Source organism: Gadus morhua, chromosome 7 (assembly GCF_902167405.1).
Source record: "Gadus morhua chromosome 7, gadMor3.0, whole genome shotgun sequence".
Classification (NCBI taxonomy): domain Eukaryota; kingdom Metazoa; phylum Chordata; class Actinopteri; order Gadiformes; family Gadidae; genus Gadus; species Gadus morhua.
Window position 1 is genome coordinate 13,195,496 of NC_044054.1, and position 14,483 is coordinate 13,209,978.

Below are 14,483 nucleotides of genomic sequence, written 5' to 3' on the forward strand. Positions count from 1 at the left end.
AACACAAAAATTCAATGATCGTCTTTATATTTCTAAATGTGGTCATAATCAATGAATAATTCCCCATCTAAATCAAATGAAGCGTCGACCGCAATTGAAATTGGCGATTTGACAAATGGAGCACTTACTTTTGGTGAATGATGCCATATCTACTTACATTTGGTTTGTGTTGTGCATATTGTGCTGAAGTCAATGTACTGTGCAATGAGAAGCTGCTGGCATTCTGCTGCATTAGTTTATCTTAAGGGGACTTGTGTAATTTACTGCAATGCTTTCCAAAGAATAAGCACTTTGCCTTCCCACATTTATCTAACATTTCATGATACGGTCCACTTATCAGGCACGCCGACTGATTAGTACCAAGCTATTTATTGAGTTTGATGCACTGTCCACATTAACAAAGAGGGAAGATAAGCAGCTCACCTAAACACTATAGCCTAAACCCCAGTTTAATCTATTAAATATATAATGCTTCCATAATGGAGAAAGAGTACTTTTGATGCGCAAGTATATTAATGGGACTTTCAAATGATCTGCGTTTTTCACGTCACCCCCTTCGTTTTTGCGCATGGGTTTAGTGTGTGCCAAAAGTGCCACCACAGATTAAATCTGAACATTTGACATGGGTGAAATTGTGACATGGGTGAAGGACATGGTTATGAATCCTACACATCATGGGAATGATGGCCAGAAAAACTCTGCATAGTTTTCAAACATGAAACTAGACCTTCCATCGACTTGTTTGGTGAGAGCAGGGTCTTTTACAGATCCTTATCTACCGAAGCTTCCACGGGCCTGTTCCCGTCTCCCTTCTTCAGACAGGCCCCTGTCAAATATTCCAAAGACCCGGTTGAGTCCAGCCATTTACAGACCCAGACTCCTTCCACATACCGGCTTGGGCCAAACCTTCTTCAAACCCAATCCTAGACTCGCATCCAATAATAGACAGATTCCACCTCAACTAGCATAGTCAAGGTTCTGCATTCTTCCCAGTGCTACCAGACTGACTGGGTTGCATGGGTTGACTGGCTCTGCAAATCCTTCTAGAAACTCAAATCCTGCCCAGTCCTAACTATGGACTTACCTATAGGACCTACCTATTGGTTCTCCCAATGTGTCCTACCTATAGGTCCTACCTATAAGTCCTACTTATAGGTCCTACGGTCCTATGGGTCTACCTATAGGTAGGACCCAGATAGACCCATAGGGTCTAGGTAGGACCTATAGGTCCTATCTATAAGTCCTACTTATAGGTCCTACCTATGGGTCTAACTATGGGTCCTACCTATGGGTCTACCTATAGGTCCTACCTATAGGGCTACCTATAGGTCCCACCTAATAATAATAATGGATTGAATTTATATAGCGCTTCTCTAGGCACTCAAAACGCCTTACGGTGAAGGGGGGACCTCACTAAGCACCACCAGTGTGTAGCACCCACTTGGGTGGTGCACGGCAGCCAATCTGCGCCAGAACGCTCACCACACACCAGCTTGAGGTAGAGAGTGAGGGGATATATGAGTCAGCCAATTATACAGGAGGATGATTAGGGGGCCTCATTGAATGAGCCTGGTTGGGCCAGGCACCGGGGAAACCCCTACTCTTTGCGATGAGTGCCCTGGGATCTTTTATGACCTCAGTGAGTCAGGACCTCGGTTTTACGTCTTCTCCGAAGGACGGAGAAGATCTTACATATAGGTCCTACCTATGGGTCCTATCTATAGGCCCTACCTATGGGTCTACCTATGGTTGCTACCTATTGAGCCTACCTATTGTTCCTACCTATGGGTTCTACAATGGCTTGTACCTATAGGTCCTACTTAAGGGTGCTACCAATTGATCTACCCATGGCTTCCTCCCGCTCCTGCCTGTGGGTCGTATGGCTGCTACCAATGTCTCCCACCCATGGCTCCTACCTATAGGTCGTATGGCTCCTACCCACCTTCCACGGTGACGTTGTCCACGGACAGCTGCAGGTTCTTCCCCCGGCGGACCACCTTCACCGTGTGCCACTCGTTGTCGTTGAGCTTCTGTCCCACCACCAGCATCTCAGGACCTTTACCTGGAGGCAGAGAGGGGGGAGGTGATCGTCTCCTCAGGGCCGGGCTGCCGGGGAGGTCCACGGACAGGGGGGGGGGGGGGGGGGGGGGGGGGTCCACGGCCACGGACCACCTCACCACCTCTCCCACGAGAGCATCACCCTTCCAGTGGTGATCTATGTGGACCTCTGGTTTCTGTGGTCGTTGTTCTGATCTGCAGGGCCGAATCACCTTTACACTTTGGACGTTTGCGTACGCTCATCGGAGGAAACGTAACGAGTACATCAATACAAGTCGAAATCTATTGCATCATATCATAAAATAAAATCCGTTGGCTGTGTGTCCGATTCTGGAGGGCAGGGTGACTGTAGTGGTTTGAGTTAAGCCCAAAGGTTCTGGGATTGATCCCCGACGTAACTTAATTACCTGTCTCTGTATCCAATAGGGGTGTGATCTTTCGGCATCTCGCGATTCGATTCAAATAATTCCTTGGGGTCGAGATCAATTTCAATTCTTAAGGTCATGATATTATTCGCATTTCAAAATTGATCCTTGGTTCAGTACATAGGACTGCTTGTTTTCAGGATCTAATCCAGCCTTCTGTTAAAACGCTATATCCACTGATAACAATGCAGATTTCTGCAATTGACTTCTTACTTTAATCTATTTTTTCCACCCCCTCTAGTATTCACTGTCTAACCCCTACCTGCTCCTTAATGATCTGTCTCTGTATTCATTGTCTAAGCGTAATTACCCATTTGTAGTATGTTCACTGTCTAACCCCTCCCTGCTCCTTAATGACCTGTCTCTGTATTCAGTGTCTAACCCCTACCTGCTCCTTAATGACCTGTCTCTGTATTCAGTGTCTAACCCCTACCTGCTCCTTAATGACCTGTCTCTGAATTCAGTGTCTAACCCCTACCTGCTCCTTAATGACCTGTCTCTGTATTCACTGTCTAACCCCTACCTGCTCCTTAAAGGTCCCATGACATGCCACCAGGTGTGGTGCGATTAGCCGTTACAAGCCATTTAGGAAATCTGCCCCTTATGCCCTGGTGCCATGTCATGGGACCTTTAATGACCCGTCTATTTTCACCATCTAACCACTACCAGCTTCTAAATCATCCGTCTCTCGTCTCTCACTGTCTAACCCCTACCTTGCTCATTAATTACCTGTCTCTGTATTCATTGCCTAAACCCTGCCTGCTCCTTAATTACCCATCTCTGTATTCACCATCTAACCCCTACCAGCTTCCAAATCACCCGTCTCTGTAGTTACTGTTAGTCGCTGAATAAGTGTGACCTACAGTGAATCACTGCATAGTAAAATAGTAAAAACCAACCCAAACACATACGCATGAACGCGGCCAATCTCTCAGCAACGCCAGGCTTCATTTGGAAGATGCGTAAGTAAGTAGCGAGCCGCGGTAAGCAGTCACGGGGAGGGGAGAGGGAGGGGTGCATGCCAGCCTCTCTGCACTACTTCACTGCCTCCCTCCCCCCTCCCTCCCTCCCCTCCCCTCCCTGCGTGTTTCCAGCACTCGTATGGAAATAGGTCACAGCTTGCCACTGCGGCAGCGTCAGCCCCAATCAGCCGCCCGCAACAGGCCGACACAGCAGTTCAAAAGAACTCCTGACACTGGGTCGGGGAGGAATCTAATTGGCCGTGCCTAAACCACCGCCGACCCCCCCCCCCCCACACACACACACACACCGCCCCCCCCACCCTCCCCCTCTCCTCCCTCCTCCAAGTGGGCCTTGGGGGGACGTGAGCCAGAGACCACGGGCGCTGGCGAGTGTCTGGGTGGGGAGGTTCTTGGTGTGAGACAAACCCAACGAGACCGCGATTCCTCCGCACAACGCACGCACTGTGTACCCAACCAAACATGTCAAGTGATGTTCCTTCCCCCCCCCCCCCTCTCTCTCCGCAGTGTTTTCGCAGTGTGTGCATGCGTGTTTTGTTAGTGATTTGAGAATAGAATCCGTTTTCACACTGCAGGGCCAAATAAATTGGTCTCGGTATGATGTGGAATTGATTTTTTAATTGAATAGCCTGGGAGAGGTGGGAGATAATACCATCTGTGATATCTGGTCCAGGCAGAACAGAACCAAAGAGGGGGAAGAGTAGAGAGAATCCACAAAGAAACAGACCACTGTCTTCTGGTTGGGAGACTCAAACTTAGTTGTCGTCCCCCGACCATTGGATCCATAAGATCTCCCGCTCTTTCTCTTTAAGTGTGCGTGTGTTTGACTACCGTCGATGTGTGTGTGTGTTTCAGTGCTATTTCTATCCAAGCCCTTCCTCATCTTTGGGCTGGTGCTATTCCTGGTCTCAAAGGTAATTTATCAACCTGAAACCGACACTTTACCTAAACTATATATAAAGGATATAGAACGATGAATGGCCATTGTCATGGATATATGCCCTTTGGCAGCAGATCTATATATAACTAAATGGGAGTATTGCAATCATATGTATACAATATACACAAGTATTCTTTCCAACGATGATTCAACAATCCACCTAGAGTCAAACACTTATAGTTTTGTATGGCTAAGGGGGATGTTTATAACTTCAAAGTGGTATTAGTTTTAAATGCAGCAGTAGCTGTACTACATATGGTGCATATTCATATGCATTTATGTGCTGCCTAAGCGCTACAATAAGTACTCATTACTGAAGTGGTGAAGTCTCATTGGAGACTGGAGAAAAATGTCTGGAAGTCCCTGTTTGATCTATTGTGATCTCTGGCTTAATCGGAGGGGGGGGGGGATGGCGATTAGATTATTCATGTTACATAAAGAACACTTCAAAGGTATCTTTCCTATAGATCAGCATAATAACTCCCTAGGGGGTCAGACTTGGGAGCATATTTTATGAGGGCCTCTTTGTAAAAACAAACTCATTTAAAAAGGTGAAGTTATATAATTATATGAATTATATATATCGATGTCTCTTCAGGGCTCTTTTAAGTGAATATCCTGCAAAGGTCGCAACCTATATTTCCCAGACATGTTAATTTATTTCCTTTGCCCCCCCCCCCCCCCCCCTCCCCGTTGTGGAGAGAGCTTGTCTCATTAGATGTTTGGCCCTACCTCACAAAATGGAAGTGTTTTAGTTGTTCTAATGCGTTTGTTTGCTTTCTTCCTGTGGTCCACTGAGACCTCGAGGCTGTGACAAGACAAATTAGAGTTGCACTATGAGACAAAAAACATTCACTTTCATTTACTCATCCCGTGTTTGGGTTCTTTGCATATCTAAATGTTGTCAGAGGTGGACCATGGGGTAACTACTTTGTACACTTATTCTCTTCTGGTCTTTATAAAAACGTTTTGTTTTTTTCTACAAATGGTTGTAATTGTTGTTTTGCCTAACCTGTCCATCAGAGTAGTGTGGGTACCTGGGAAGGGAAAACATTTGAAGATGATAAATTATGGTACGATGCCCTCTGCTGGAAGAGCGGGGGAACCAGCAGCATCCAGGCAGATAACGTCATAGCAACTGTTCTTATCGGTCTGCATCGCTCACTGCTTTCAAAGGCAATAACTCGCCTGACATACACACACACGCACACACATCTACACACACACGCACACACATCTACACACATACACACACACACACACACACACACACACACACACACACACACACACACACACACACACACATCTACACACACACGCACACACATCTACACACACACACACACACACACACACAGACACACACACACACACACATGCACGCACACAGACACATGTTCACGCAATGACACAAGTAGCACACGCCAACACACACATACACGCGAGTCATTCTTGCTTAGTCCTATTTTTAAATGTATCAATATTAAATGTTGAGTGAAGCTAAAGTGGACCGATATATATTTTAGGAAAGTGACACCAGTTAACCAAGACAGTGGCATAAAATATGTTATTTATGTTCTGAGATGTACTTAGAATTGTTATTTATAAGTCTATATATATGCTGCAGACTTTTATAAGTTATGCTGTACAGTGTATAGATTATGAAACCACCTTACAGGCTGTATAGAAAATGATTTAACATTTGTACATTCTCTAAAAAATAGTTAACTTGAGTGTGAACGATAACCTAATTAACATATTATTTCATATAGTTGTGCTTATATAAATGGCATCGGGTGGAATACGTTTGTTTGTTCAGTAATGGCCGTTAAATGTGAAATAATCACGCTCGCTAATTAAATACAATTAAAGCCCAAGACATAACAGTCTGCGCCCTGCGGTGAACTAAGGTCTCAAGTTATGTACAATAAACATGCACCTCCTCCTCTGGAAAATCAATATTATCAGCGAGCAGCCTATTTTCCGCCACCTCCTCTTCCTCGTTAATTTCCCCCTGCCTCCCTAACATAAACCAACTCCTCCCCCCCCCCCCGCCCCCCTCCTCCTCAGTATATTGCAGCCACCAGCTAGCGGATCAATACACTAACTGATTCCTCCAATTAATTCTGCCTCTCCGGGTACAAAGACTGACTAATTAATGAAATCAATGAGAGTGTTGTTCAAGTTTCCCCCCCAACTTCAAAGTCAAATAAATAAATAAAGGCGATGGAAGCATTGTCATGCAGAGTGAGTCGCTCTGGCCCCGCCGGCCTCATTGAGATGCAGGGGGCGTCGCGGCGGAGCCTTCGGGAGTAACCAGGGGACACACTCTGAGATCTGCGGAGGTTCCACAGAAGGGGGCATTAATAATTAGCCCGTTTTGATTAAAACTCGGAAAATGTCAACAGAGAAGGGGAGAGCGTGTTTGGGTGGGAATTAAGACCCTCCACTGCTCAAACCGACGGCAGTTGGTTTAAATCCCCTTGAATGTATAAAATGTTGTGTGTCATGGCGTGTTAAGGCTTTACTAGAATAACGTCTGCGGTGGTACAATTCCCAGCACCAAAACATGCAGAGAATGCATTATCATATAATTGGAATTATGGTAAACATTGAGTAATAACACATTAAGGGATATTTTTACTATCATATTAACGCTGATTCATTTAAACCCAAATTAAAAAACAGAAGAATACATTTTCGGAGGATCAAATATAGAGTTAAGAGCGTGAAATGATATTCTTAAAGCTTACGCTTATTCCTTGCTTAACCACAGCTTGTGTGTAAATGTTATTGAATGTTTCTAGCCCATTTTATTCATCAATACTATAAACGAATTACTTTTTTTGTTCACACATTATACGGTCTAAATTGCCTTGTATTCACGATGTCACCAAAATACACAATCCCGCGTTTTAATTGTATCCGTTATGAAATGCGGAACAAACCAATTTTTTCTTGGCCCCCAGTCTAAATACAGAGTCCTGCGCTTCTTGTACAGTCTTATCTGTAGAAGAACGAGTGTGCATTGGGCCGGCTAACCACCAACGCACAAATACTAATGTCGAGGGAATTAATAAATAATGTTCTGGCTGTCCCACAAGCACACCACTGTATAATCAAACACACCACAGTGTAAATCACACTCACACACCATAGGGTAAATCACACACACACAGGCACATGTACACACACACACACACACACACACACACACACACACACACACACACACACACACACACACACACACACACACACACACACACACACACACACACACACACACACACACACACACACACCACAGTGTAATGCACAGGAACAATCAAAGGGGCCACTTACTGAGGGAACAGTCTATCCTGATACAATCTGGTGAGAGAGAGAGTGAGATGGCGAAGAGTAAAAAAGGAAACAAAGGAGAGAAGCACAGCGTAAAAAAGAGGAGAACATTTCACATCCTTCAAGCTACATTCTGCAGAGAGCTAAACAGTGTAAAGAGAAACCCACCATCCGGGGACAAGCCTGGGAGACGAAAACGCCACTTTTCCTCGCTACAGTTATCACCGTGAAACGCCTGATATCGTGGACCACGGGGGCAGCTACAGGTTAATTAGCTCTAATCATACTTAGCATGAGGAGATAGTGATTCCACCAGTGAGTTCTGTTTATTGCTTACACTCAAAACCATGCCTCAGAGGAAAAATGGCGCTTTGCACGTCCTCAGCCACAGTCATCTACTACAATGACATCCAAACACCAAAATCATCTGGATTTTACTATTATTGTTATCATTTAAATTTGTGTATAGTTTGATTATTTATTAAATAATTATTAGTACTATGCCATTAGTGACTGAAAGGTCATAAGACCGATGTCACGTGACTGGGAATCATGTGACTGAGAGGTCATGTGACTGAGGAGTGCTCTCAAGCTGTCAACCATCACAGAGCAGTGGATGCAGACAGCCAGGGACCAGATATCTAGCTAAACCTTTGTGAGTGGGAGAGTTGTGTGTGTATTTGTGTGCCTCCAAATGTCTGTATAATATTAATGCATTTTTAAGTGTATGTGTTTTTGTGTGTGTGTGTGTGTGTGTGTGTGTGTGTGTGTGTGTGTGTGTGTGTGTGTGTGTGTGTGTGTGTGTGTGTGTGTGTGTGTGTGTGTGTGTGTGTGTTTGTGCATGTGCCCACATGTGTTTGCTTTTATGTTTGTGTGTGTGTGTTTGCGTGTGTGCATGTGTGTGTGTTTGCCTACGTGTGATATTTGTGTGTGTGTGCATGTGTGTGATGGGTTGTATAATTGTGGACGTTTGTGTATATGTGTTTGTGTTGTTGCTGGTGTTATTAAAGTTAGGCCGCAGTCTGGCTTTCATAACAACAACAAGAACCCATAGAAGTGTCACTCCGAGGTATGTAATTTAAACCAGGGAGATGAGGACATAACGACCGCCTGGTAACTACATGATTACAGCTCTGGTCTCTGACTCCCTTCTCCTGGCGCTGCAGACGAGCCTTTGAAGGGTTGGAAGAGGTGAGATGGGAGAGATGGTTAGAGGGGAGAGATGGTTAGAGGGTAGAGATGGTTAGACTGGGGAGAGATGGTTAGAGGGGAGAGATGGTTAGAGGGTAGAGATGGTTAGAGAGGGGAGAGATGGTTAGAGGGTAGAGATGGTTAGAGAGGGGAGAGATGGTTAGAGGGTAGAGATGGTTAGAGAGGGGAGAGATGGTTAGAGGGTAGAGATGGTTAGAGAGGGGAGAGATGGTTAGAGAGGGGAGAGATGGTTAGAGGGTAGAGATGGTTAGAGAGGGAAGAGATGGTTAGAGAGGGAAGAGATGGTTAGAGAGGGGAGAGATGGTTAGAGAGGGGAGAGATGGTTAGAGGGTAGAGATGGTAGAGAGGGTAGAGATGGTTAGAGGGTAGAGATGGTTAGAGAGGGAAGAGATGGTTAGAGGGTAGAGATGGTAGAGATGGTTAGAGGGTAGAGATGGTTAGAGAGGGGAGAGATGGTTAGAGGGTAGAGATGGTTAGAGAGGGAAGAGATGGTTAGAGAGGGGAGAGATGGTTAGAGAGGGGAGAGATGGTTAGAGGGTAGAGATGGTTAGAGGGTAGAGATGGTTAGAGAGGGGAGAGATGGTTAGAGAGGGGAGAGATGGTTAGAGGGTAGAGATGGTTAGAGAGGGAAGAGATGGTTAGAGAGGGGAGAGATGGTTAGAGAGGGTAGAGATGGTTAGAGGGTAGAGATGGTTAGAGAGGGAAGAGATGGTTAGAGAGGGGAGAGATGGTTAGAGAGGGAAGAGATGGTTAGAGAGGGGAGAGATGGTTAGAGGGTAGAGATGGTTAGAGAGGGGAGAGATGGTTAGAGAGGGGAGAGATGGTTAGAGAGGGTAGAGATGGTTAGAGAGGGGAGAGATGGTTAGAGAGGGGAGAGATGGTTAGAGAGGGAAGAGATGGTTAGAGAGGGGAGAGATGGTTAGAGGGTAGAGATGGTTAGAGAGGGGAGAGATGGTTAGAGGGTAGAGATGGTTAGAGGGTAGAGATGGTTAGAGAGGGGAGAGATGGTTAGAGAGGGGAGAGATGGTTAGAGTGTAGAGATGGTTAGAGAGGGAAGAGATGGTTAGAGAGGGGAGAGATGGTTAGAGAGGGGAGAGATGGTTAGAGAGGGAAGAGATGGTAGAGATGGTCAGAGGGTAGAGATGGTTAGAGAGGGAAGAGATGGTTAGAGAGGGGAGGGATGGTAGAGAAAGTTTGATGGTTAGAGACCGAGGAGAAGGTTAGAGATGGTTAAGATGGTAAGAGATGTTAGAGATGGCTATTTATGGTTACAGAGGGCAGAGATGGTTAGAGATTGTCATTAGGTTAGGGAGGGGTTAGGTTAAGAAATAGATAGAAATGATCAGAGATGGTAGAGTTAGTTGTTAGTTGAATGAGTAGAGATAGAGGGGGAGCTAAGGAAAGGGAGAAAGAGAGAGAGTAAAGGGGGAGTGAGGGGGGGCAGGGGTTGGAGATGGAGGTGAATGTATAATTTAAAAGAGGAAGAGAATGAAGTAGAGGAAAACAACATCCATATGCTCAAAGAAGCAGTCCTCCACCTGAGCTCTATCACCCGAGGTGTCTGCACCTGCTGTCGTCTTGAAAAACTTTACAAAAATTAAATATATACACTAAAATGCATCTCACGCTTCCCACATAGGTCATAACGATTTTAGAGATGTGTCTATTTGTGTGTTTTTATTTGCGGCACTAAATGTGTATATTTTGTGGGCGTATATTTTTTATTCATGCATGTTTCGTTAGAACGGTACAGTTTTTAGAAATAAGATACACATATTTATTATCCCTATTTCCTCTTATCGCCGGTGACGTACAATTCTAGCGCAATCGATCGCAATTTGATGTTGTCCACAAAAAAGCCCTTAATAATAGATACACTCTGAGTCGTGTTTTCCATGATTTCTGGGGTTTGCGTAATGAAAGTCGACGGAGGATGTGGAAAGCTGTTTTATTTTTCATGATACCAGGAGATGGATGGGGTGGCGTCGGTGACGTGTTGCTGGGAAGCGTCCTAGATACCAGAGCCACACTGGGATACACGGAGGACGCAAAGGCTCTCAACTCAAATGGGAACCCTCCCTAGCAGAGGTCCCCATGAGGGTGTGAAATAAAAAGGCATCGCCGGCCGTCCTGCATGAAATATTCAGACACGACGAGGATTTATTTTGTTAAAGTTATTAAAGAATAAATAAAGATGTCGGGGATAACCAACTAGCACGTCTCCTTCACAAAGGATGCTCTTGTGGTTTTCGAAGAGTTTCCTACTTGCAAATCCTATTAATATTTTTTTATCTATTTAAATGACTAATGTTCTATCATAGATTTAAATATGCAAAGGGTAAAAAGAATTCAAAATGTCAGCAAATGTTCTATTGACACTCGCAAAATAAAAGTTATCAAATTCAGTTCCCTGATGCTTTGAGGTTCAAACTGCTTGTGGATGCTCTATTGTTCCAAAGAAAAATATTTTAACTCGTTTCTAGGAGGCCTATCACGTCAAGTCGATCAAGACACAGCAAAAGGTGATATCAAAAACCTCTCCAGATGGACGCTGGGACCCGGATGCTTCTTTGAGCAGGTGTCTCTCGGAGATAAGGTGATGGAGTCAATGGAGGGGAAACCTGGGAACCGTCGCAGGCTAGCGGACACAAACCTCAACGGTGGATGCACCACCACCACCACCACCACCACCACTACCAATCCACATACTCAACCCCCCCCACAGCACCACCACCAGCTGCTGCTGCTGACGGTAGCGACCGTCACCACGACGACCACTACCACCGCAACAGCCGAAGCAGCAGCAGCAGCGGCGGCGGCGGCGGCGGCGGCGGCAGCATCGCGCAGCATCAGCACCAGCATTACCCAGGTTGACCGTGAGCTTCACCCGGCCCCCGTCCAGCTCCAGACGGAGGGTGTCGGCCGACTCCTGGGAGGTGGTGGCCACCAGCAGGCCGTAGGCCCGCTGGGACATGAAGCGCAGGGACAGGTCCTCCGCCTCCGTGTGCAGCGCCTGCGGGAGCACCACCTTCAGGTACATGCTGCCGTCGTAGCTCAGCACCGTCGCCTCTGCCGTCGCCGCGGTTCATGGGGGAGAGGGGGGAGAGGGAGGAGGAAGAGAGGAAAATAGTAACAACTTGTAAGACAGGTATCAATTTACCTGCAGGGCTCAATTACAGCACGCATGGGAGGAGGAGGAGGAGTGGGGCAGTGTGTGATATGTTTGTGTGATAGAGACAATATTTTCATTTCAGTTTATCTTTGAGTTATGATAATGTTTTCTTCTTTTTTTTTTTGTGGTGCGATTGCAATTTTTTCCGGACGCACCAGATGGCAGAATAATGCCTGGAGCAACAGAAGATGATGTGGAAGACACCGATGGTGGCAGCCATCTCTTTTTATACAGAAAGACTCATCACATCATTCTTCTGGTATATACGTATGAATAGGTCCCTATATGCTGCTCTCATACAGCATCCACATCAAGGGTCACATCCGTGAGAAATAACCTTGTTAATTAAGAGCCATGGAAATACTAAATTGATTTCTAATGGCGGAACTATTCACTGGCAAATCATCCGCTCCTTCCTTCAGTCGGAGTGCATTGTTAGGCCAACTAAACCGAGGGTACACTCATATCCTCTCTGAATAGCACCAAGTGATTAGGAAAAATCTACCATTTTAGTAACCACAACCTAGAGAGAGAGAGAGAGAGAGAGAGAGAGAGAGAGAGAGAGAGAGAGAGAGAGGGGGGGGGAGAGACAGAGAAAGACAGAGAGAGGGAGAGCGACAGAGCGAGAGAGCGAAACTGATAGAGAGACAAAGAAAGACAGAGAGAGAGAGGGAGAGAGGGAGAGACAGAAGCCCCAATTACACTGAGATCCCAAAATATTGCCGTATAGCACACTATTCTTTTTTACCTTTAAGGCTTGATGTAATGCCGCCCCCATAAGTGCTCATACGAAGCACGCTGGCCTTCTGGAATCACAGGCGTCACGTGTTACACAACACCCCTAGCGTCCTGGTGACGTATAGAGTACACATCGCTTCTAGACCAAAAAGGGGGAACTAAACGTTGATTAATACCACTCTAAAGACCAAAGCCAAGATGCTGTGCATCGTACACAACATGTTGAAGCGTAACGTTGGCGGATTGGGGCCAGAGACGCGTCGGTGCGATCAGAAATACGGCGCAGGAGAAATCGACGAGAAGCAGGGAGCCGCAGACGTTCACTTCATCAAAACGTCACACCACCCTTTGTCCCAGGCTCCTGCTAAATGATGTTGATTCGGCTCGTTGTTACTACCTCTTAATGGCGGAACAACAATGACCCCCCCCCCCCTATTCCGTGTTAGTTTGTTTTATGCTGGAAGTAAGGGAGAATAATGCTGCAACATTCCGGACACAGAGCGAGAGAGAGACAGAGACACAGATCCAGAGAGATGGCAATCTAGAGAGAGAGAGAGACACAGAGAGCGATCTAGAGAGAGAGTAAGAGAGAGAGAGACACAGAGAGCGATCTAGAGAGAGATTAAGAGAGAGAGAGAGAGAGAGAGAGAGAGAGAGAGAGAGAGAGAGCGAGAGAGCGAGAGAGCGAGAGCGAGAGAGAGAGAGAGAGAGAGCGAGAGCGAGAGAGAGAGAGAGAGATCCGATCTCGGTCCCAGTTGTCTCCGTGGGCGGGTCTCACCGGTCTCACAGCTCGCTCCGAGGTACCCTGTGCCGTTGCACTCGCAGATGTGCCGGTTCCAGCCCTCTCGGCAGTGGCCTCCGTTGAGGCAGGTGTCCTTGGCGCACTGGACATGGGTCTCCTTGGTGCACAGGCCGCTGACGCCCGCCGCGCCCTGGACCTCCGCCAGCTTGCGCAGGTCCCGGCTCTGGCCGTCGATGAAAAGGTCCCTCACGCAGCCCACGTAGCCCAGGTTGAGGGAGGCCGTCCACACCTCCGGAGGCAGGGACATCAAGCCCTGCTGGCTCTGGCCCGGCTGGCCCGGGCCCTGGCTCTGCAGGCGTTCTTCAGGGAGACCCCCCAGGTACATGTCCCCGTCCAGATCGAGGATCTCACTGCCTTCGTTGGCCGCGAAGGGGAGGCTGAGGCTGTTGACCGAGATGAACCCTGGGAGGGGAGAGGGACGATAGGGAGGGGAGAGGGGAGGGAGGGAGGGGAGAGGGGAGGGAGGGAGGGGAGAGGGACGATAGGGAGGGGAGAGGGACGATAGGGAGGGGAGAGGGGAGGAAGGGAGGGGAGAGGGGAGGAAGGGAGGGGAGAGGGGAGGGAGGGAGGGGAGAGGGGAGGGAGGGAGGGGAGAGGGGAGGGAGGGAGGGGAGAGGGGAAGGAGGGAGGGGAGAGGGATGATAGGGAGGGGAGAGGGGAGAGGGGAGGAGGGGAGGGGAGTGGGGAGGAAGGGAGGGGAGAGGGGAGGAAGGGAGGGGAGAGGGGAGGAGGGGAGGAAGGGAGGGGAGGAGGGAGGAAGGGAGGGGAGTGGGGAGGAGGGGAGGAAGGAAGGGGAGAGGGGAGGGAGAGG

At 47.3% G+C, this 14,483-nt stretch overlaps 1 protein-coding gene across 11 annotated transcripts in view; it reads right to left on the reverse strand.

Annotated features, from left to right (window-relative positions):
* LOC115546740 (neurexin-2) overlaps positions 1 to 14,483 on the reverse strand; it is a 108,864-nt gene that overhangs the window by 49,694 nt on the left and 44,687 nt on the right. For 7 of the 11 annotated variants that reach the window (XM_030360458.1, XM_030360454.1, XM_030360452.1 and 4 more), the window contains 4 exons: positions 13,649 to 14,074; positions 11,826 to 12,029; positions 7,752 to 7,778; positions 1,943 to 2,062 (listed from right to left, as the gene is read on the reverse strand). In XM_030360458.1, the coding sequence (XP_030216318.1) occupies positions 1,943 to 2,062; positions 7,752 to 7,778; positions 11,826 to 12,029; positions 13,649 to 14,074 (777 nt within the window). The remainder of the gene's footprint in view (positions 1 to 1,942; positions 2,063 to 7,751; positions 7,779 to 11,825; positions 12,030 to 13,648; positions 14,075 to 14,483) is intronic. The other 4 variants (XM_030360463.1, XM_030360456.1, XM_030360460.1 and 1 more) reach the window with 1 other exon arrangement.